This window comes from Cebus imitator, unplaced genomic scaffold (assembly GCF_001604975.1).
Source record: "Cebus imitator isolate Cc_AM_T3 unplaced genomic scaffold, Cebus_imitator-1.0 Scaffold205, whole genome shotgun sequence".
NCBI classification, from domain to species: Eukaryota; Metazoa; Chordata; class Mammalia; order Primates; family Cebidae; genus Cebus; species Cebus imitator.
Window position 1 is genome coordinate 2,827,283 of NW_016107520.1, and position 25,335 is coordinate 2,852,617.

The following is a 25,335-nucleotide window of genomic DNA, read 5'->3' on the forward strand; positions in this document are numbered from 1 at the left end:
CTGAGCAACAAGAGTGAAACTTCGACTCAAAAAAAAAAAAAATGCTGTGCACAGTAGCTCATGCCTGTAATCTCAGCACTTTGGGAGGCTGAGGCAGGTGAATCACTTGAGGTCAGAAGTTTGAGCAGCCTGACCAACATGGCGAAAATCCATCTCTACCAAAAATACAAAAAATTAGCCAGGCACAGTGGTGGGTGCCTGTGATCCCAGCTACTCAGGAGGCTGAGGCAGGAGAATTGCTTGATCACAGAAGGTGGAGGTTTCAGTGAGCCAGGGTCCTGCCTGGGTGACAAGGCTGTCTCAAATAAATAAATACATAAAATAAAAATAAAATACTTCAGCCTAAAGAAATAAGTAAATTGCACGCAGTACAATATTCCACCTTTACATACTTTAGTATATGCCTCTTTAAAAAAGGTACATTTCTGAACATAGCCAAAATAATAGGATCACACATAAGAACATTAATTAAAATTCCTTAATATCATTTAATCGCCGGTCCCTAGTTTAATTCCTCCCAGTGTCTCCAAATATCTTTAACAGCTACTTTGTCCAAACCAGAATCCACTCATAGACCACACATTGTAACTGATTGTTATATCCCTTCAGTTTCAGTGCAATGGGAAGACTGGGCTACTTGTCCCATATGGTATCCCACCTTCTACATTTCTCTGATCAGTTCTTTGTCAGGTCATTGAGCTAATTTCTCTATGTCTCCATTTCCTGTAACCAGACTTGATTAGATGTCGGCTGAACAATTTTTGCCAAGAATTGGCAAATTCAGAGGTGATATTATGTACTCTATATTGTATTTAATCAGATGTCAAAAACTATCTGGTTGACCCATTGTAAGTGATGCTAAAACTGGTCCCTGAATTGGGGAGATGTCACACTGATCCCTTGATTGTAAAGTCATGTTTAATTTGTATGCTACTACTTTACCATACATGAATGCCCAATTCTCTTTCATCTCGTGTCTTTAACACCAATTTATTATTGAATAAGTTATTTCATTAAGGTTTAAAAGCTAACAGTTCTTTATATTAACTAGTTGTTTTTCATAAAGTGGGAGGAATGCAGAATATTTGACTTTTCTGAAGTAGAGTCCCAAATGGAAAGATAGAAAACCTGTTAAATTTTTGTGTGAGCAATTTTAAGAGGAGGAAGAGATAGGGCTAAGACAGTGGAGCAGTGACAGCTGGGAATTCTCTGCGTATGATTGTTCAGCCTAACTCCCCTGTAGTTTATGTTTTAGGGAAAAACTCTCTTTCTTCACAACAAATGTCAGAAGTGACTCTGTTTTCCTTATTCTACCTTAGACCCATTTTGCTGGGCAGCAAACAGAGTTTAAGATTCTCAGCCTACATCCAGGACAGAAATATCTTGTCCAGGTTCGCTGCAAGCCAGACCATGGATACTGGAGCTCATGGAGTCCAGAATACTCCATTCAGATACCTACTGGTGAGCATCTTGGCTCTTTTTTGCTTATGTCCCTAAATATGTTTTAAATGGTATATTTGCGTATAGTAACTACTAATAGAGAAACAACTTTGAGCCTTAGCCAGAATAGAAGAGGTGAGTTTATAAACTTTCTGCCCAATACACAGATTTTGAAGAGCAGCATTGCTCCCTGGATTACTGCCAGTGGAGAACAGTTTTAGGATAAGGCTATAGACACGGGCCTGGTGTCTCAAGGGGCTTGATGGTCAGTCATTCTGCGCTCACCATCTGCCCCATTTCTATCATTTAGAGGATTTGGTCAAGGTCATCATCTAGTCCTTCCAGAATTTATAAGGCATTACCCTGTCTCAAAGGCATGAACCGATGTTCAGTCTCTGCTATGGATTATACTTCAGTCTCTTAGTGAAGACATGGGATATAAAACAGACAGCTCCAGCAAAGCATCTTAATTCAGTAACTTGTGTTCTATAAGGGAACAATCCATCTTGCATTTTTAAAATGCCTTATAGTTTACAAAGGCTGTACCTTGTTTGGTCCTCCCAACCCTCCCAGGTATTCAGAGAATATGATTATTGTTAAGAATTAAAAGTGAAGAGGCTGGGCATGGTGGCTCACGCCTATAATCCCAGGACTTTGGAAGGCCAAGGCAGGTAGAGGTCAGGAGTTCAAGACCAGTCTGGCCAACATGGTGAAACCCCATCTCTACTAAAAATGCAGAAAAAATTAGCCAGGCGTGGTGGTGTGCACCTGTGATCCCAGCCACTTGGGAGGTGGAGGCAGAGAAATTGCTTGAACCAGGGAGTTGGAGGTTGCAGTAAGCTGAGATCGTGCCACTGTGCTCCAACTTGGGTGACTGAGCAGGACAGCCTGAAAAAGAAAAGAAAAGAAAAGTGAAGAAACCAAACCTCAGCAAAGTTAGGGTCTTTCCCAGAACCACATGGCAAAGTCTAGCTCTTCTAACAACTTGCCTGACCAAAGTGTTGGGCTTTCATTGCCTTGGCATACTGGAAAGGGCACTGAACTGCAAATCAGGCATGCTTCTAGTCCAGTCCTGCCTCTTACTTAACAAAAGCACAGGATCTAGAAGCAGAAAGCCTGAGGTCAAATCCCAGCCTGCAACACTATAGTTATATGGCTATTGGTAACTCACTCTTAGATTCTCAGTTTTCTTATCTTTTGTAACAAAGCAATGTAGGCAAAGAGCTTAACACCGTTGATGGCTTTTAGTAAGAACTTAATTAATGTTAGCTTTTGTTATTATTACTACAAATGACCATGTGACCTTGGATTTCCTCTTTAAGGATCAATTAAAAGAATATGTGAAGGGATTTTTAAATTTGTAGAGTACTATAAAATTTATGCAACATATTAATATATTAATAATATTGGAAAGAAAATAGGCCTGTCATTGATGCTACTTTGGATTGCTGTTCAAATCAAAATATACATAGATGGAGGAAAACACTCTTGTGTTTAAGAGTTTCATTCATTAGGTTTGTTTGTTTTTAATGATGCTGTATGTGATCAAAGCTTTCTGACTGTTTGTTTTTTAGAGTTCACCATGAAAGATACAACCGTGTGGATCTCTGTGGCTGTTCTTTCTGCTGTCATCTGTTTGATTATTGTCTGGGCAGTGGCTTTGAAGGGCTATAGGTACTTCACTGTCTCTGAACTTCTTCTCTGCATCATGATAGTCAGGGATAATGGCAAAAAGAATAACACAAAGATGATAGAAACCTATAGATAATCCAAGCACCTCATTTTAGCCATCAGATGTAATGTTTTTGCCCATAAAAAAAATCTTTTATCAATGTTAGAAAAAGTAGAAAAAACATTTCAGGCTTATGTTCTTTCTATGAAACAGAGATTGATAGTTGTAAAACCATAAAAATCTGGCAAGAGTAGCTAAAATCAAAAGCAGCAAATAGTCCAAATAATCCACTAACTTCAAAATCAGCCTCCTTAATTAGCTAGGGCTAATTTTAATATAGGACTCTGTAATTTTATTTTCATCATTGATTGTTTCATGTAGCTGTCAAACTCTAAGTCCTATCTCTACCACAGTGCATATAGCAGCTATATACTAATCTTTTAAAAATTACAGTCAGAAATGAGTCATTTAGCCAATCTCATGAATTATTTTATAGCATGGTGACCTGCATCTTTCCGCCAGTTCCTGGGCCAAAAATAAAAGGATTTGATGCTCATCTGCTGGAGGTAAGGACAAGAGGCGAAAACTCCAGTGTGACTCACTGCTTTGCAATAACACTCTACACACGCACACACAGTCCCCATCAGTTCAGCCTGGTGGTTTCAGCCAGCCTTTTCAGGCTGTCTCTCCTGGTCGGCATGTGTGTTAACAAAAGATGTGTGAAGAATGAGGGTACTTACTTTCACACACTAAATGTCAGAGAGCAAGGAGAGAAAGTCAAGAAAACATGGAAACACATAGCAATGCTTGCTTGATTTATCAGGTTGACTCATAAGCATTAGAGAAAAACATGTTGTATAAATCATCAATTTAGAAAGAGGGTGAATATTTTGATTAATGCAAAACAAGGACCACCCCTCTCCCCCCACTGATCATACATGGTAAAAGCTTCTACTTGAATGTTCTTTATGTAAAGCCATAGTAACAGAATATCCTATTGCCATGATCTCTCACTTTGGGTACTCAGTTGAGATCAGATCAATACAGTGGGGCCATCTGTTTGCCAGGGCCCGTTTAGGCTGATGAAAGAGGGAATTAAATGGTGAGTATTTTGAATGAAAAGAGGGGTTAGAACATTTTAAATTTTTTCTCCAGGTTGAAATATATCGTTTCAGTTTGGCTTTTAAGCTTAACAATGATGTATATAAAAGCAACTAGCTGTACTTTAAAGCAAATACCACTTGACCCAGCTGCTCTGGGTCTGACAGGGTAAAAATAGAAGTGACTCCCAAATAATATGGCTTGTCTGTGTTCACTTTGGTTGCAAATATCGGAGCAGGGACTAGAGCCCAGGCGTCCGGGTTCCTGATCCAGTGATCCTCCTCCACTATCCAGAGTAGCATTGACCTGATAGAACCAGCATGAATACCTCAACAAACTAAATTAGCTGCTGTCCAGCCCACAGTATAACATGCTAGCCACAGAGACTTAATGATAAAATAGTGACTTTTGTCTCAAAAATATATATATTAGTATTCTTAATAATATTACCTCTAATCCTCAAAAGATCCCTCCCAGATGGGTAGTATTAATATTACTTTCTACCTTTTAAAAATGGAGAGGCTGAGGTTCAGAGAACAGCTTGTCCAAAGTCACATACCCTACAATAAGTAATAAAGCCAAGACCTAGGTCAGTACCTGACCCAAGCCAGATGATAAGAAAAAAGAGGGGCGAGTGAAAGGAGGAGGTGGGAGGATACAGGAGGGGGAGAAGAAGGATAGAAGGAGAAAGAAGAATAAGAAGAGATGGGAGAAAATATGGAATAGGGAGATAAAGGGGGAGAATAGAAGGAGGGAGAGGAAGAAGAGTAGAAGAAAACAGTGGTTTAGGAAAAGGAGAAGGGAAGGGGAAATAAGATGGAGAGAAGGAGGAGGAACCACAGAAGGAAAAGACAAGAATCCACTTACTATTGCCAGATAATAGAATATCATGGAGGAAGTTAGGAGGCCAGAAACCGCACCTCTGCCAGTGGGCTGCAGTGTCAGATGCATCTGTGAGCACTGGGTTTAGAAGTTTCACAAACCTTTATTTTATAGCTATCTGTTTATTATTATATGTGTATATACTACTTGCCCACTAAACTCATTATTATTATTGCTTGGAGAGAGACTAAGTTAAATATCCTGAGTTGACTTAAAGAAAACTATCTGCTGAATAATATCCAGAAGGTGATTCTAGATGGCCTGGCACACAAATGTCTGAAGTTTGAGATCTTCCCACCTGCTTGTGGCAATGAACAGATACCACTTACCAGGGATGCTGATTTCAAATGTTCTGAAGCTAACAGCCAAATCTTCTTGTGCCTGTGTTTTCATAGAAGGGCAAGTCTGAAGAACTACTAAGCGCCCTGGGATGCCAAGACTTTCCTCCCACTTCTGACTATGAGGACTTGCTGGTGGAGTATTTAGAAGTAGATGACAGTGAGAATCAGCATCTAATGTCAGTCCATTCGAAAGAACACCCAAGTCAAGGTATGAAACCCACACACCTGGATCCTGACACTGACTCAGGCCGGGGGAGCTGTGACAGCCCCTCCCTTTTGTCTGAAAAGTGTGAGGAACCCCGGGCCAGTCCCTCCACATTCTGTGCTCCTGAGGTCATTGAGAAGCCAGATAATCCTGAAACAACCCACACCTGGGACTCCCAGTGCAGAAGCATGGAAGGCAAAACCCCCTACTTTCATGCTGGTGGATCCAAATGTTCAACATGGCCCTTACCACAGCCCAGCCAACACAACCCCAGATCCTCTTACCACAACATTGCTGATGTGTGTGAGCTGGCCGTGGGCCCCGCAGGTGCACCAGCCACTCTGTTGGACAAAGCAGGCAAAGATGCTTTAAAGTCCTCTCAAATCAGTAAGCCCAGAGAGGAGGGAAAGGCAGCCCAGCAGAGGGAGGTAGAAAGTTTCCATTCTAAGACTGACAAAGACACGCACTGGATGCTGCCCCAGGAGAAAACCTCCTTTGGCTCCACTAAACCCTTGGATTATGTGGAGATTCACAAGATCAACAAAGATGGCGCACTATCATTGCTACCAAAACGGGGAAATAACACCAGCCAGCCTGAGAAGCCCAGGGATCCTGAGAACAGTAAGGAGTATGCCAAGGTGTCCAGGGTCACGGATAACAACATCCTGGTGTTGGTGCCGGATCCGCACACTAAAAACGTGGCCTGCTTTGAAGAATCAGCCAAAGAGGCCCCACCACCACTTGAACAGAATCAAGCTGAGAAAGGCCTGGCCGACTTCACCGAGACACCAAGCAACTGCAGGCTCCAGCTGGGTGGTTTGGATTACCTGGATCCCGCATGTTTTACACACTCCTTTCATTGATAGCTTGACTAATGGAATGATTGGTTAAAATGTGATTTTTCTTCAGGTAACACTACAGAGTACACGAAACGCTCAAGAATGTAATCGGACTGACACTGCTAAAGCTCCCAGCTCCTTTCGTGCTCCATTTTCAAACACTTGCCTCTTTCTGCAACAGCTGATTCTAGAACAAATCATTCTGTTTCTTAAATGTGATTTGTAGATTTTCTCTTTGCTATTAGTTATAAAATTGTGTTTGATGAAATAAAAGCACACTGCTTAGTATTCTTGAGGGACAATGCCAATGGGTATATCCTCTGGAAAAGGCTTTCATGATTTGGCATGGGACAGATGGAAATGAAATTGTCAAAATTGTTTACTATAGAAAGATGACAAATAGGTGGAAAATGCCTTGAAAATTGCTTTTAAAAAAACAATTATATAACCTTTACACTCCTCTTCCATTTTATTAGGATTATCCAAATATAACCATATAAAGAAAGAATACATTCCAGAAAGAATTGTTTACATCAGTTCCTATACCTTACTGACACATTGCTGACATGCGAGTCAGAAACAATGCCTCCAGTTTTTTCTTAAAATAGTTTAAATATGTTAGGCATGGATTTTCTTCCCCTGAATTCTATTTTATTCTAAAGCCTCTTTAGAATATGGTTTGGAAATTAAAATTTTCTTACACAAGGGGCAAATGAATTTCATGTGAATCCTTTTAGGATGTTTTCCTGCTTCATTTCAGCATGACAGATAATTTATTATACACCCTAGTCTTTTCTTAGTGAAAAAAAAATCCCTAAATACTAACTTTAAAAGAAAACCACAGCAGGATGTTAATGTAATTACTGCCTTACTGTACATACAAATTCTACTTTAATATAAACCTATAAGTTTAACAATGTATTTTTGAAGACTATTTTTCTATCACTTAGGTAAAATAAAAGACTATTTTCTATTTTCCCAGTACAGCTGTTTATGTATTCAGTGGGTACAGTATTTTTCTGCTCCAAGGTTATAATGTGTATTTACACTACATAGTAGTATATGCATTTCCTCTTTGTGGCGTAAAATGCCATACCAACCTAAAGCCCACTGTGAAATATAAAGTGAATGACAAAATTCCGTTTTCAACACAATATAGTATAGTTTACCTGATTGTTTTAATCTCCAGGACGCTTTAAGCAACAACTACCAACAACAACCACCTAGGGATTTAGAATTCTTCACAGACCAGAAATTATTTCTCCTTTGAGTTTAAGGCTCCTTTGGGACTCCTGCTCATCAATGGCTGAATCTTCCTAAAGCTACCATAAAAAGGGAGACTGATGATTTCTAACAGCTGTTTGAAAGAGAGAGGCTTTGTTTTTGTGAGAAATCTTGGACAGCAAAATAATATTTTTAAGCAAAGCCAGGAGTCAGTGTCTCTCTGAAGTAAATTCATCTGCAAAATCTTGGCAGACGCAGACACAGAGCTCACATCAGAAGTGTCCAAATAAAAGTTCTAGGAAACTAGGTATTTGTAGAGCAATGGGCACAGTTCCAAAGGTCAGAGCACGGTAGTGAGATTTCCTAGTCAGTTCCAATGCCAGGCTTCCTGAAAGAAGTCAAAGCTTGGATTTTCATTTTAAAGGACGCATCCATGACTCATCTAACACCCTCCCTCTGTTTTTCCCTTCACTTGATGGCAAATCTGTTCTATATGTCCACTTACCAGCTGGACATAGAGAACTTGATCTCACCTCTGGGATTTAAATATTCCACCCCAACTCGCCCAGATTGATAGCAACTGGACTCAGAGGTCCCCCTCCTGTTAGAAAGTGAACACGTTGCCAGCGTTTTGGGAACGGCAAAAGCAATAGACATGAAGCTCTATTTTCCTAATATATAAACAATATCATGTGAGTAAGGGAAGCATGTGGGAAAGTTGTCCAAGCTCATTCAGTCCCCCAGATCCTCAATACTTACATTGTCTGAGAACCAACTGCATAGGCATCACCTGGGCAGTGTTTGAAAATTCCATTTGTAGAATCTTAGGCCCTACCTCTAACCTAAATAATCAGAATCTGCATTTTACTAAGATCCCCAAATGATTCAAGTGCACACTGAAGTTTGAGAATCACTGTTCTAGATAACCATTTCCACCAAAGGTTGTTTTAGTGCATAGAAACAATCCTCTTTTGGAAAAGACAGATCAAGTCTGTTTGACTTGCAGTGAACAACACTGCATGTACGACAGCAAAAAAAAAGAAACATATCAATGATTTAAGATTCACGTTATGCTGAATCTTCTGTGAATTCACATAAAAGAATGACATGCAAAAGTACACATATGTTCTGAAAGACCAAGGAACATATTCTACCTTGAGAAGCATTGACCAAAGACGGTTACCCTCAAAGCCAATGCAGACTAAATCTTTCCTAACATAGTATATTCTTCTCTAAGAATATAGAAGATATATGTCAGTCACTCTTATAGTTTGAAAACCTAAACATAAAAGTAGTCTGCTTTTGACATATAATTTTGTATAATACATATGAACAAATGTTACAGCTAAGGAATTAAATCCCTAAAAAATACCAATTAGCCGCTCATTAAGTCAAAACTTTAATTCTGTGATCAATTAGCAAGCTATATGAATTAAGGTTTTTTGTGGTCTAACAAGAACTTTTTCTGTGATCTATCAAGGAGATAGCTGTTCACATGGAAGGATACATATGGGGCAGGGGATGATCAAGAGACCTAGATTCTGATCCTAACTGCTTTGCCTTGGAGAGGTTAATTCCGCTCTCTAAGCCTGTTTCCTCTGAAGATGTTGGACCAAATAATCGCTAAGGTCCTTTGTAACTGACTCCTTGATTCCATAACTCACTGAATGTTTTTCTGCAAAGATAATTCCAACCAATGCCTTCTAACTTAATTAAGCTAACAAAAAATTGCTCTTCATCACAGAAATACAAAGTAATCTTCAGCGATGTGCTCTTTATACTTTGCTTTCTAAATCATCACTTCCACTTGGTCTTAATATATTGCACTGCATTTTATAAGTGATACGTGTGCGGAATCATATTCAAATATTATGTGCAAATATATGTGTAGAAAGAAGAGGCATTTTAAAAAGGCATGAGATTGAAAAGAGACATATTGAATGAGGCACTAATCTTTAGGAAAATGATCTTTTACTGAATCAAGTCATGCTCATTCCTTGCTGAATCCAAAAGCCCCAAATTCCTTTTCTTATATCTAGCTGTTAATTATTTTTCTCTCATCATCCGAGATTAACCACCATTGCACAGTTGGCTTAAGGATCCTTACACTCTGAGTTATAAAAAGTTGCATTTTTATAAACAAAAACGTAAATAATCAAGTTTTAAGGCACATGGAAACTGAATCTAGTCAGTGGGTGATTTGTGTAGCTTACAACCCAAATAGCAAAATGTTCCAATTCATTCTAAAAGATATGTATAAGCACAAGTTAGTATCAGCCATGCCAGATATTAACAGACCCTACATTTATTAGCTGTTTTAACAGACTCTACATTTTCCTAAGTGCCTAAAACCAATCCTGGTAGTCACTTAAGTGCAAAAGGCTCATTTTAACTGGCTTGGTCCAAAGGAGTCAATCCTTTACTGCCTGTACAAGATCTGGACAGTTTTGCTCTTTGTCTTGTGATGTGCCAGCTGAATGTGAAAAGCCTGTGAGTGATTGAGCAACCAGGGGCCCCTGCATTCCAAGGAGCAGTTTGGCTCTGGGGAAACTCTGACTTTGTCTTTCCTGAAGTGTCCACCACTGCCCATCATTTGCAGAAAGACTTGGCCCTGCCTTTAGCAACTTCCCTATCTCCTTAGAGTAGACAAGAAAGAAACAGATTTGTGCACATTTTACAAAGTGCCTTCCTCTAGTTTTTTTTTTTTTAAGTTTTCATTTTGCAAGGAAAAATGTGTTGATTAGAAAGTAGCATTTGCCTTTATAGGGATATATAAAGAGAGAGATAGATATACAGATATATGAATGAATGGAGAGATGAGGAGAAGCCAGAAAGGGCACAACAAAATGGTCTAAGGGCCAACCAGCAACTGTTCAGTGAATGTTTATGTTTTTTTTAATTGAATCAACACAGAGCTATTGTGAATGTGTGACTTACTTTGCCTGATAAGAAATTGAGTCTGACTGTGATTTTGGGATAAACCTGCCACCCTGTGATTTAAGACTCTCCATACTAAAACATACTGATACATTTTTGAATGTCATTGGCTCACATGCCTAAACCTGAAGAGAACAATGCCTGCACATTGGAACTTTGCACATAGATGGAAAAATATAAATAACTTTGAATTACCATCACAAGTGTTGCTAACATAGATGTGCCATTGACGAAAGTCTCACGTGTACTTGAGTGAACAAATTTCGTTTTCTACCTTTTCGTCTCAAGCACAATAATGCTGCCACTAAGACAGTGACTGAGCACTCGATGTCCAAGACTAAATCGCATCACCACCACTAAGCAGATGTAAGTCCCTGGATGAGTCTTTTAAACTCTGGCCATTAGGTTCCTTACTTGTTAAATAGGTGGGTTGGCCTAAAAGGTTTCTAAGACCTCTGTCAGTTCTGTCTTTGATTCTCATTATCTAGGTAAAATCCAGGGTTTCAGGTCAAAGTCCTAGGTGCAGTGGAAGAAAGACTTGCTGACATGCCCTTGGCCTGAAGCCATGAACACGTGAGACTGTGTAACAATATTTAACAGAAAAACAGAGATCTGTTCCTCCAAGTCAGATTGATATAACATCTTTGCTTTTCCTTTTTCTTCCAAGCTTTACATATTTGTAGGGTTTTTACTCCTTCTCCAGAGCCTACTATTTTTCCTCAGAGTAGCAACCATAGAATCCACAAGAAAAGAAATTATTCATAAGCAATGACTTTGGCACTACGAAAGACTGAGTCAGAGTTTAAATCAGTTCCACAGATCTCCAAGCCCAAGTTGAGGATCATAAGTATACCCCATTTAAAGATTTGCATGCTTAGAGACTAAGCCCATGTTCATTAATTATTTAGTTAATTCAAAGGCCATTTATAAATCCATGCCCAGCCTGAGCAACATAGTAAGACCCAGTCTTTACAAAAATTTTTAAAATTCCAGCCATAGTGACCATACCTGTGGTCCTAGCCACTTGGGAAGCTGAGGCCAGAGGATTGCTTGAGCCCAGGAGGTTGAGGCTGCAGTGAACCGTGATTGTGTCACTGCACTTCAGCCTTAAAGAGCAAGACCTTGTCTCAATAAATAAATAAATCTAAGCTATGTTGATGACTAGATACTGGAGGTCTTAAGGAAAAGCTTTAAAAATACAGAGTGATTGCTTCAGAGAAATCCTATTTATAATTATGATCTGAACTTATTCTATGATTAGCAAATGTATCATACAAAAATACAACAGGAGTTCTCACCCCAGACTTTTATTTTGCAGGATGGTGACTTTTGGTCTGGCAACCTCATGACACCCATTTCAATAAAAGGAAAAGGACAATAAAATAGGAGATAGGAAGTTTCCAGAGATTTGGGCATCTCAGGATTCCATGAAATGCTGAGACTAACCCACTAAATCCAATTTTTATTGGACATGGTAAATCTAAATCTGTTCAGTGTTTTGAGTTTATGTCTAAGAGAGGTACATAATTCACAACACTATAATGCTGGCGGCTGTTTTGTCCACACCAATTCCTTTGATTTAACGCTCTGATTTCAATTTAGAAAATATTGAGACATGCAAAGTCTCAAAATAGGAAAAACCTATTCTGTTTATAAGATGTGGTCAATAAATAGACCACAGATAATCTTAATTAACATTCTACTTGCTGCCGATTAAAAAGAAAAAAACTTCAGCAACTGAAGTAGGAATATAAAAAACAAACTTTAATAGTTATGGTCAAATTATGCTTCACTTGGATAAAACTCAAAATGTAGTCTGAGGTTTTTTGGTGCACATTTTGCAAATCCTGGGGGAAACATCTTTTTATCATATTATCTGAAAAACTGTATGGCAAAGATACCTCTGAAAAACAATTTGTTTTATAAAATTCCTGAAAAGACAATTTTGAATTTTTAAAATTAACTACTTCCCCTTTGTGTCCTAATGTCCTTCCTTCAAAGCTGCTTATAGTTTAGAAATGAAAGGTGTCATGTCTCATGCTTTGATTGCTTTTCAGTGGCATGTTTGATATGTTTGCCAAGTGGCATTTCTGACTTTACAGTAACTGTTACATTATTTTGTACTATATTGCTTTATGTGGTTCGAAAATAGTTTACACCACATTGAAATATGTAATCCTCATGTTGTGAAACTCATCATGTAATACAAATGAAAATCATTACTTAATAACTTACAATCTATTCGTATGTAATTTCAATATGATTGTATCTATGACTGTAAAACAAACTGAAAAAATATGTAATATATTTCTGTTGAAACCGTGAATGTACTAATTTTTTTCTCAATCTTTGTCTAGAAGCAGGATTCTATGTCATTCATTGTACAGCTGCTCTGGGGTCACTGTTATAATTAAATTGCTGGGGTTGTTTTTGTTTTGGCTTTTTTACACCTTCTAAGTCACCATTTTGCAGGCTTATGCAAGTTTCTGAATAACCATTCTTACATTTTTACATTTTATAAAAACTGGCTGCAAGAGGCTGCGCAAGCATGTGTAGTAAGTCATCAGATGAAAAACCCACAGAACAGTAGGCTGCAGGTTTTTTCCTAACTGTAAGTTACCTTCTAGTTGTCCAAAGCCATGATAATGACGTCTCTTACAAATTGACTTCTGTAACCCCCCTAGAAATAACTCTCTTCCTTATTTGATTTTAGCCATCGAACATAGTATGATATGGGAAAAGTCAGCCATTTACCAGGAATAATCTTGTTTTGATTTTAAAAACTCATTTATATAGGTAATTATTGTAATGTCTATTTTTTAGACTTAATTATAGAAGATTATAGTCATCTGATTTGTTATTTTGCATTTTTCATTCTGTAAATCTTTGCTTATGGCACATTGTGCTCTCTGTTTTCCATGGTCTTATTCATTTGTCTCCTTCTATTCTGAGGGAACAACATGAGTAGTTAAATCTTTGTCAATAGTATGGGATATAACGCTAGTGTTATTATCGTAACATCTTCATTTTTACTGCATGCCAAAAACACTGCTTGCCAAACAAAAATCTTAGACATCCCAATACAATATGTTCATTATATTCCTATTCACATAATTATTGAAAATACCCAGCTCAGTGCCTGGCTCAATAAATGTTTAATTCCCTTACCTACACTTGCTCTATTTTTTTATTTGAAATGGAGATGAGCAAAATAATGTAAGCATGGCCGAAGCAATTTTTTGGACATTTCTTGCTGCTAAAAGATCTATAATCAGGACATTGTTTATGTAAGGTGGACAAAAAAAATTCTTCCTCTTTATGTCCACCCTTCCATATGATTGCAAGACAAAATTTCCCTCCTTTACCTCATCCCTGTAACGTGGGAGGCTGAGAAAAATGAGGGGAGATGGAACCAGATACAAGGAGATTCAATAAGAGAAGCTTATTTAAATATTGTGAAATAAAGAAAGAGCCAAACCATTTTTTAAAGTGGGGAATCCTTTTGAACAGTTATTATTTATCCATATTATTAAGGCCTTTTCTGACAAAATTCTTCAGATGAAGTGTAAATGGATAATCTTTTACTTTTAATGGATCTAGACCTAGAAAATTTTGCTTACTGTTCATGTTTGTACTGCAGAATTGTGAAATGGTGTGTGGTTTTGCTTTACAAGTTCTTCTCTGCTTCCTCTTAATTCTCTAATGCCATGTCTTACAGAATAATGAGAAATTTCTTTCTTACCTGAGTGTCACGCTCTAAAAAACTTGGCTTCAGTCAAAGAAATGCTAGCTTTCCTGTGCTTATATTGAAGCCATCTGCCTTGAATTCTTGGGCCCTCTTATATTTTTAAGGTACAAAATTTGAAATCTTAGTCACTAGTCACAAGATGCATACAATTAATGATGAGCTGGAGGAGTCATATGTAGCTAATTTTTCAAAAGTATTGAATGTACTTTCCCAACAGAAAACAGAAATTAAATATTGCCACATTTTGCCGGAATCCCATCTGAAACCTTAACCTTGTCAGATTTCCTACAACTTACTAATCAAGTTTTATACATTCTAATCTCCCCAGTTTTGGGGGGTCTGGAAGATGCAACTTCCATTTCCATAGAAATTTGCATATCTTGGGGTAAGGGAGCAGTGGGGGTACTAGGGAGAAGGGTAAAATATAGGATTATTGAAAAGTCCCCAAGAGGGATCTTCCTGACCAGAATATGCAGATAATTCCTGCTGGCTTTAACCTTTGAAAGTCCCTTGAAACCATCCAGATGAAACTGAGCCTGTTTTTTGATATTGTCAGATGTATTCTACTTTGAAGTTTCCAGCACCTAAACTGGAATTCTTTTATTTACACCCCCTCCACCGTCCCCCACACCACCCCTCAATTCCTGCTGCCCCTGCTAATGTTAAGCATTTTTCTCTTGTTATGATCAGGTTCACATTAAAACAGATACTTACAAACTGATTTGAAGCACAGATACTTTTATGAATGTGATAAAATATTTTCTTGAGAAAAGGAAAGAGGACGTCAAATAAAACACCGTGTGGATGTTGATTGGTGAACATTGGTGTAAGAAAAAGGAGCTCAGGAATTTTTATTACTGTATTTATAAACGAATTTGAAAGAATTTGTAAATGCCACTGGTACATTTTTAAGGTGACACATTTGCTCCTTATAACGTTATTAAAAATTACAGGGTAAGCTTAAATGATGTTTGCCAGTAGTTTTACTTTACATAATCAATATTGATATTGTTGCTGAACTATGTGACTTTATGATGCATTTTTCAGTCCCTTTTCAGAGAAAATGCTTTTGCAATGGTAGCAATGTTTAGTTTAAATTGACTTAATAAATTATTACCTGAGCAATGATTTTTGGAGGGTCTTTATATATGTATGTGAAACATGCATTACATGAAAAATGTAACATGAGACAAGTTTTTTTTCTTTGCCACAATGAAACCCATCAGAATCTATTTTTTATTTTTTTTTTATTTTTATTTTTTTGAGACGGAGCTTTGCTCTTGTTATCCAGGCTGGAGTGCAATGGCACGATCTCGGCTCACCGCAACCTCCGCCTCCTGGATTCAGGCAATTCTCCTGCCTCAGCCTCCTGAGTAGCTGGGATTACAGGCACGCGCCACCAGGCCCAGCTGATTTTTTGTATTTTTAGTAGAGACGGGGTTTCACCATGTTGACCAGGATGGTCTCGATCTCTTGACCTCGTGATCCACCCGCCTCGGCCTCCCAAAGTGCTGGGATTACAGGCGTGAGCCACCGCGCCCGGCCAGAATCTATTTTTTAAAAGAAGGTGAGGAAACTGCATTTTAACTCTGTAAATATAGTATGCAGACACATGCTGAAACATTTATCTTAGGACACTCATCCATAGCATTTTTTTTCAGGCACAAATTTCTGTGCTCATCTTTGAACACCTCTGATTTTATTTTCCTACTTATTCTAAATCAAAATGGAACACACATTCCCCCAGGCTTTATTCATCTGCCAGACTTGAGCCTTGAAAATGCAAGCATGCTTGGAAGCACTCAGAAGTTTCTTGGAACTTCTCCTGGGAACAACCAAGAACAATCTAAAGGAGAGTTTCCAAACCTGAGATTCAATCAACTTTCCCAAGTTTCCAAACCTGAGATATGATCAACTTTCATTTAACAAGCCACAAATCTCAGGGCCAAAGGTTCATAGTTTCTTTTGATCTTGTTTTCCTGCCTCAAATTATCCAATATCTTTGCTTAAAACCAGCTGTGATTTCATCATCTGTTTGTGATCTTTTTATTGCATAAAATATTTCACAAGTACTTGAAAAATATATAGAAAAACATAACAAAGATCATTTACCCACATCCAAATCTTACCAATTTTCATATTTTGGCTTGTCCTTTTTTTAATTTAACACAGATTCATTTAACATTACAAATACCATCATTTACATCCCTCAACAGCCAAATTAGCTCTCTTCAACGGTAACCACAATCCTAAAGTTATTATATATCCTTCCCTGCTATTTTTACAATGCATTTATCTCATATCTATCTATTCCTAAATAATATGAGCAATTACTTTGGTATTTATGAGTTTGCATTAAAAATAGCAGATATCATTATGCACTTCGATTATTTTTCAGTCAGCTTTGGGTTTTTGAGATACAAATAGCTCCAGCTGCTCTGCTGTATACATCTATACAATCTACTAAGCTCCTATTTATCAACATTTAATTTTCACTGCTTTATGTATACAACTGCTGTAGTTGTATACTTAAAATGTATTAGTCTCCCTATTTATCAACATTTAACTTTCATTGCCATAAATGACAAAAGTTGTGTGTATACCACTGTTATAGTTGTACACATATATACAATTTATGAATCTCCCTATTTAGCAACATTTTATTTTCACTGTCATAAATGACGATGCAATGAGCATTCTTATGCCAGTCCCATCGGAATATGTGCAAAAGTTTCTCCAAAATATACACCTAGAGGTATTTATGGTTGGGTCATATAAAATACATATCTTAACATTTCCTAGATTCTGACAAATTGCTTCCTCTCTAAAGTAGTTTTACTGATGTGTACCCTTGCCATCAGTATAGTGGTTTCCATTTCTCTTCATCTTCATTATTACCTGATGCTTTCAGATGTTTTAATTTTTGACAATTCAGTGAGCATAAAATGAGGTTGTTATTTTCCTTTTTATTTCCCTCATGAACCCATTTGTATCTGAGTAACTCAGGCTTTTCCTGCTTATCTTTTATGCCATCTTTGTCATCTTCTGAGTGTCTACATATACCCAAATCTTAGTCCAGGCTTCTCTAGCCCATTTTCCTGTGTATCTCTTCCTGCCCTGGCACTCCTCTGTTTTATTACCATATTTTACACAATGTCTTGTCATCTGGTAAGTTAATTCCCACACCACCATACCCTTCCTCAAAATTGTGCTGGCTATTCTTGGCCATTTACTCATCATATGAATTATGAGTGAGCCGATCGAGTCTCCTAAGGAAATTATGTTGGGAACTAGATTGAATTTATGTTTTAATGCCAGGAGAAGATACACCTTTATAATATTGTGCCTTCCTAATTATGAACTTGGTATATCAATTCCTTCACATTGGGCTTCAATAAAACTTTACATTATTCTTCATAAATATTTGCAGATGTTTTATTAGATTCATCCCTAGGCACCCTCTCATTGCAACTTCCACCTCCCGGGTTCAAGTGATTCTCTTGCCTCAGCCTCCCGAGTAGCTAGGATTACAGGACTGTGCCACCACACCCAGCTAATTTTTGCATTTTTAGTAGAGAAGGGCTTTGCCATGTTGTCCAGGCTGGTCTCGAACTCCTGACCTTAGGTAATCCACCGGCCTCAGCATCCCAAAGTGCTGGGATTACAGGCGTGAGCCACCTTGCCCGGCCCCACTGATGTTTAAATACTGATCTTGCATCCATCCTGTAACCTTACTGAACTCTAATTAATATTCTTATAATTTGTAAGTTTTCTTGGATTTTTAGTTTTTACAACTGTATCACCACAAAGTAACAACATTGTTTCTTCTTTTCCAGTCTTTATGCCTCTTATTTCTGTTTCTTGATCTATTTCATGGGCTTTCAGGACAGTGTTAAATAGAAATGTATTAAGGGCATTCTTCCTTGTTCCTGACTTTAACAAGAATGCTACAAAAAGTTCACTATCACATATAAGGCATCACATAGGTGTTGTAGGGGGCAAAGGAAAGCTGCCGCCTTGCCCTTTGAGGGTTCACTAAAAGTCACTGACAAACGGTGAATTAATAGGAGAAAAGGCATACAAATTTATTTGATTATAGTTTTATGTGACATGGGAGCCTTCAGAATGAAGCCCCAAAGATACAGAGGAAACCCCGTTTTTATGCTTAGTTTCAACAAAATATGAAGAGCCATGTAGGAAAATTATTGAATCTAATGCTGATAGGCTGAATGAGGAAACCTACCAAGGCCTGTCTGTTTAGATTCTTCTTGGTCTCTCTGTGTAGGAATCCGTCTCAGCATTCCTTCCTTCTGGTATGGGGCAGAACCCTCTCTGGAAAGGGGGTCTTATGACCTATAGTCAAACAAGATAGGTCAGGTTATTTATGGTCAGCTTTTACACAAAAAGGCTGGTGTAAAGTTACAGTAAAATTTTTAGACTATAAAGCTGACTTTGGAGCAAGAAGACCAGTTTCTATGACGCCTTGGGGAAGTAAGATTCCAGTTTCTATGGCCACCATCTGGAGAGAATGAGGGACCAGACAGGAGAGCAGTAGGTCAGAGAGAACTGCTGCTGGGCCCCTGCAATGTTTTCAGATACCCTTAGTTATGTGAAAGATATTCCTTTATATTTTTAGTTTTATAATAATTTTTATCTTAATTGATGTTAAAAGTTCTCCAATTTTTTTCTACATCTATTGATATGTTCATGTGGCTTTTCTCTATTAATATGTAAATTATCACAGAAAATTATTTTAGAGAATATATATTTAAGGTTAAAGTGCCCTAGCATTCTTGAGATGAACCTCACTTACACATGATATATTTTTGCAAACCTTATTAGGTTCAATTTGCTAAGCTTTTATTTAGGATTTTTGCATTAATGAGGTTCATCTTTTTTGCTGCTTAAAATATCATTTTCTGAGGTAATTTATAAGTAAGTTAAAATCTTCTAGGATTATGTAAGTTTCTACTAATTGTAATTCTATCAATTTTTGCTTTATATATTTTGAGGCTGTATTATTGGTCATAAGTTTAAATGTTCAATCCTCCAAATAAATTATTCTTTTCATTTTTACATATGATCCCCTTTATTTATAATGATTATTTTTGTCTTAAAACCTATTTTTTCTCATACTGATATTGCTAATTGGCTTTTCTTGGAGGTGGTAATTCTCTGGTAGGTTTCTTTTTATTCCTTTACTTGCAAATTGTTCTGTGTCATTATGTTTTAGGTGTATCTTTTTAAAACAGCATATAGCTGGATTTTGTTTTCTTCTTCTAATTGAGAATTTTTTTTTTTTTTTGGTGGTTAAACGGTCTCTCCTCATCTGATGCACCCTTCCTTCATTTTTCTTTTGCAATTTGAATTATTTAAAGGAACCAATTCTGTAATAATCACTACAATAACTGGATATAATTAAACATCCTTGTAATTAAACATCCCTGTAATTAAACATCCTTGTGAGATAATTCACTGTAACAGAGAGCCCTGAGTTCGGGAACAGCTCTTCCCCCATACAGGAACAGTCCCGGTCATAGTGAACCAAATTCTAAGGACTCTCATCTTACTGTGATTGAAAACAATAATTAAGCCTTGGTTGTAAAGTTCAAGAGAATGAACAACTAGAAAATCCCAACTGCTAAGAGAAGGGCCTGTGCTCAAGAAGATTTTGCCATACATCTATGCGTTCCACCAAAAAAGCGGTTGATTTGTATTTTCAGGCTCCTCCATTTAAACACATATCTTCCCATCCAGGTGGGTGCAGTGGCTTACAGCTTTAGTTCCAGCACTTTAGGAGGCCGAGGCGGACGGATCCTGAGGTCAGGAGTTCAAGACCAGCCTAACCAACATGGAGAAACCCCATCTCTACTAAAAATACAAAATTAGCAAACCACATATCTTCCCCACATAAATTGTCAATCATTCTACCACATACATTATTGAACAATCCTTGATGAACACTCTGCGCCAGGCACTGTGCTGGGATGCAGTGAACAGTATGGATGTGCTCTCTGGCCTCTTGGGGATTACAGCCTAGTGGGAAGGCTAAGGTAATCCATGTGTCCCCAGATCTCTCCAGAATGTTACTCTCTAAAACATAGTAAGTCCAATAATTCTGATGAGACTTGTCCAAAGAGTTCTAGTAAATAAACACAAGGACTTTGACCTTGCATTATTTTTAAGAAAATCAGTTTCCATGAAATTCTAAGGGCTACAGTATCTGAGCCACATCTTTAGGTAGTTATTCTCTTCTTAACATACCTACCAATCTCTGTACCTCAGTCCAAACACCCTGCACACACCGTTCTTCATAGTCCATTAACTGTGAAATGGAACACCTGTAATATGAAGTTGCATGTAAATTGTATATGTTTACCTGAAATTCTTCCAAAATAATTTTCCTTTCCTTCAATTTCACAACTCCTAAATGAGCTAAGAGAGGGAAAAGATTACTTTGGAAAAGCTGTTCATTATCTTCAGAGTCTTACTGCACTCTGCTCTGTCATTGACAGAAGTCCTGGGACAGAGCGAAGTTCAGTTATGCTCGGGACTTAACTGATAAATCACTGGTGAACTTGTGTGCAAAAATCCTCCCTGATAGTCACTAACACGACAACAGAATTTCCAAGTTTCTCCATTTGTGAAGTATTTTTTTCAAGGAGAAATTTCAATGTTTTCCCACCTAATGAAAGACTTCTCTCCTCCTATTTACCATTTGTGCAGACTGAAGTAGTCCTTCATCTTCTCTATTCTTACATAAAATTGAGAAAATTATACCTGATCTGCTCAAAGGAGAGAGAAGAGACAGACTCAGAACTACTATCACTTGTAACTCAGAATTAATATCTGTTTAATTGGAGTTTTATCTGTGAAGCTAGGGTAGAATCTTGGAATGATATTCCAAATGACTCCTATGCTGAGAATGAAGCTCTAGGGGCAATCTAAGTTTCCTCCTCAATCCAGTTTTCAGATTTTGTGGATATGATGTAATTCTACAGAGTCCAAAAGAACAAACATCTTAGAATATAGTTTTGTGCAATGTTAGCTGAATTATAAATTGATGCCATCTTACTGGGATGTATTTAAAATGTCCATACATTTTGACCTAGGAATCCCTCTTCAAGGAATTTATCTGAAGAAAATAAATAACTAGTCAAATGCAGAAAATTCTCCATCCTAGGATGCTAGAGGAAATATAGCTATCCATGAAAAGGAACTTGTTAAATAAAAAATATGAAGACTCAGTTTCCGAAACAGCATGTGTATACACAGATATACACGTGTAGAGAAAGATTTCTGAAAGGAAATGTACTAAAATATAATGGTCAGATTTGTTGTGATTTTTTTTCTTTCTTCTTTATGCTCTTCTAGGCTTGAGTTTGTTTAACAGAAGTACATATTATGGTAATCAGAATAATTTATTTTCCTTTTAAATAAAGGAAGTATAACCTCTCACTTTTCCTCTAGAAGTTACTCAAAATACACTGTTTTTCTTCCCCACTCTAGGTGACCCCTTGATATTGAGTGCCTCTCACCATAAAAATCTCTAATCTTACAGCCCAAGAAAAAGCTCAAGGAAGACTATATAGCCTGTGGCGTTCACAAAGGCAAAATTGACCACAGTCCAGTAGAGCTGAGGAGCATATACCAGACTGCAGGACCTCAACATTTTCTCCCCTCTGTCCAACCACAGGACAGGCTGTGTACCCCAGGGAGATGCTGTGTGTCCCCTGGCCTCACTGACTTGGATTGCTTCTGCAGCAGGGGACCAGCCAGCTCATATGCCCACTCCATACTACTCCCAAAGCAGAATTGACTAGAAGCTGGAACCCTACACAAAAAGAAACAATGACTTCGAATGTAGCATACTCCCTATGCTTACCTAGTGCCTTCACCTCCTATGGGCATTCGGAGGAAGAGATGTTTTGCAGGTGTTTGTGAAGGATGTAGCCAAGTCAGTTGTCTCCCCTACAGAGTGACCCAAGATAATGATATCTATCCATCCCTGCTCCCTTGACCCCCTAGTTGCAGTTGCCTTTGTCACTGTCCCCCTTAGGCACTGCCATGTAAAGTATGTGGTCCCCCATTGTGAAGCAGTGGGAAACCTAGAAGAGATGGACTTTTCACAATCTGGTTGTATCTTAAAGACGTGGCTCTAACTGAAAAGAAAAAAAGACACATATTACACATATTTTCGTAAATTAAATCTGCAGTCACCCTAAATAATACACACTTTACAAGAATGCGTGCCAACAAAAGGATATATATATATAAACTTGCTAAATAGTTGCTTATGGGGATTGAAGGTGGGGGAGGCCAGAGTGGGGTAAATGGGAATTTAAGAAATTAAAATTTTAATGAAAATAAGGCACACTAACACCTCAGCTCTTAACCTTTGGCCTTCTTCAGACACGTTAGAGAATTCACAGCTGTCCCGAACCTTACCTAGCTATTTGGTACTCTCTGCTTTTCCTTGGAATGGCTCTTTCCTCATTGTTTTCCCCTCTTTCTCTAAAACCCCCAAAACCAATTCATTTATTCACTCACTTCTTGCATATCCCCCTTCTTGCTCTCTTAGTCACATCCCTCGTTTCTCAGTCTCTGACCCCTTCGACCATATCCTGATCCTTCTCCCCCACCCAGCACCAACTTCCTGCAGAGAAAAGCTCACCCGAATGAAACCCTGATGGAATACTAAACAGAACTAGTCAGATGACCTTTGCTTTATCTGCCTGCTTTCTTTCCTTTCCCCTTCTGCTCTCTTCTTCTATTTTCTCTCTTCTTCTCTCTCTCCATCCTACTTTCACTCTCTCTGTTTCTCTTTCCCTCACTCTCTTTCTCTCCTCCTTGAAGGCACTGTTACAACAATAGACAGCTCTGAGGTTTGCCTGAAGCCATGGGCTGTCACCACTCAGGATTCCCCTTTTAGAGCCACCTCCCCATCTTAATCTCAAAGTCCAGCAGGACAGCAAGCAGTTAGAGCCTGACCTCTAAACTGCTTCCATGGGGGCTGGCTTCCTGAATGGGAGAGATGACTCTAGTCTGGAGACATTTGCCGAGACCCCTGTGCCTGGTCACCTCCACTCTCAGGATCCTCGAGATGCGCCCTTTCCTGAGCTGTAAGTGGAAACTAGGGGGACATGGGTCAGCAGAGGGACAGCGAGAGGGGAAGGCTTGAGCTCTGGAGGCTGCTGCCTGGGATTCTGCAATGTTAGACCTGAATAAGGTCTTAGAGATGAGGCATGTAACACAGAGGTTCTCACCCTGAGTCAATGCCCCATTTTCATAGTCAATATTTTGTAATACTCCCTTTTTTTTGAAATGGAATTTAAGGATAATGAAACACAACTACACACAATTTCAACATAATGACATGCTATCTCAGCTACAATATTTTTTAAAACCAAAGGAAGGTAATTCAAAAGAAAGTGTGACTTCAATTTTACAGATGTTCAGGGATGATTTCTACTTTTTCTTTTTTGAGACAGGGTCTCCCTCTGTCACCCAGGTTGGAGTACAGTGTTGTGGTTATGGTTCGCTGCAGCCTCAACCTCCCAGGCTCAAACAATCCTCCCACCTCAGCCTCCTAAGTAGCTGGAACTATAGGCACATGCTATCACAACTAGCTATTTTTCTTTTTTAACTTTTTGTAGACATCGGGTTTTACCATGTTGTCTAAGCTGATCTCGAACTCCTGGGCTCAACAAATCCTCTCATTTCAGCCTTTCAAAGTGCTCGGATTGCAGGCCTGAGCCATTGCACCTGACCAGGATGCCTATTTTAAAGTCATAAAGCATCCTCATGAATTTTCACCATGCCCCTAGGAAGTGGGACAACTCTCAATTACCGACAAGTGCTGTGATTTACCCAGTGTCATCCAAGCCAGGACTTGACCCCAGTCTCTGCCCATCCACTCAGACTCTCCTCTCTGCAGCAGAAACAGAAAACATGAGGAGATGTGGGGTAACCAGACATTGGTGGCTTTATGAGTTATATCCTCTGTGCTTGTGACTTTCACATGGATCTTGTTTCACAAGAGCCCCAACCACCTCCCCTGCAAATTCCCTCATGCAAACATGAGATTAAGCAGCTGTCTGCACGTGTATGTGCCCATGCTTCACAGGCCCTAAACAGGTGTAGGGGACCCTTTTCCATTTCCCATCATGACCAACTTTGTCTTCATTTTCTCCTCATCTTTCCCTTTCACCCTCCTTCCTTCCTCTCCTCTTTGATTTCTTCCCCCTAAAAATTACAATCTTTTGAAATTTGATACATGCATGGTGCTTTAAATGCATTATCTCCTTTTATCTTCAGCCAAACTTGTTAGTGAGTACTACTGTCTCAATCCACAGATGGGGAGACAAGAGAATAAGGAATATATAAGAAATGTGGTCAAAGGCAGAAACATGGAAGTGATAACTTGGGATTCAAAGCCAGGTCTATCTGACTCCAAACTCGGAGAGATTCTACCTGCCCTCTGTAACCTCCCCTATTCTTCCAATCCTGTTTGGACTTCTATTTTCCCTTGATCATGAGTTTTTTTTTTTTTTACCAGAACATCACTTAACTCCAATATTTTCACAGAAGCAGGTAAAGTTATACCTGGCCTTACGCTCAGTGAGGAGGAAATTATGCTGAAAAGTATCAGCTGTTGACCTAGCAAGAGAAATGCCCTAGGCTGCCGCCCTCCCCTTTCCTACCCAACCTCTGAGCATTGTGGAGCTGCACTGTGGAGCATCAGGTGACCTAGAAAGGGCAGGTGAAGCCTAGGACCTAGGGATCTTGATCAACTGACTGGGGACTCCTTACCATCAGGCCAGCAGGGACACTACGAAGACACAGTCTTGCAAAACCACATCACCTAGACTTGAATGCCATGCTCATGACCTGGCCTTGCAAAAACCTTCGGGACCTTTTTTTTTTTTTTTTTTTTTTTTTTTTTT

The 25,335-nt window shown here is 38.5% G+C and overlaps 2 protein-coding genes across 2 annotated transcripts in view; both read left to right on the forward strand.

Annotated features, from left to right (window-relative positions):
- PRLR (prolactin receptor) overlaps positions 1–12,967 on the forward strand; it is a 163,023-nt gene extending 150,056 nt beyond the window's left edge. Inside the window, exons 7-10 of the mRNA XM_017548276.2 lie at positions 1,320–1,461; positions 3,015–3,114; positions 3,609–3,678; positions 5,491–12,967. Coding sequence (XP_017403765.1) covers positions 1,320–1,461; positions 3,015–3,114; positions 3,609–3,678; positions 5,491–6,504 — 1,326 coding nt within the window. The 3' untranslated portion in view covers positions 6,505–12,967. The remainder of the gene's footprint in view (positions 1–1,319; positions 1,462–3,014; positions 3,115–3,608; positions 3,679–5,490) is intronic.
- A 10,262-nt stretch (positions 12,968–23,229) lies between these two features.
- The window catches only part of AGXT2 (alanine--glyoxylate aminotransferase 2), a 48,007-nt gene continuing 45,901 nt past the window's right edge, over positions 23,230–25,335 (forward strand). The window contains exon 1 of the mRNA XM_037745600.1: positions 23,230–23,511. Coding sequence (XP_037601528.1) covers positions 23,415–23,511 — 97 coding nt within the window. The 5' untranslated portion in view covers positions 23,230–23,414. The remainder of the gene's footprint in view (positions 23,512–25,335) is intronic.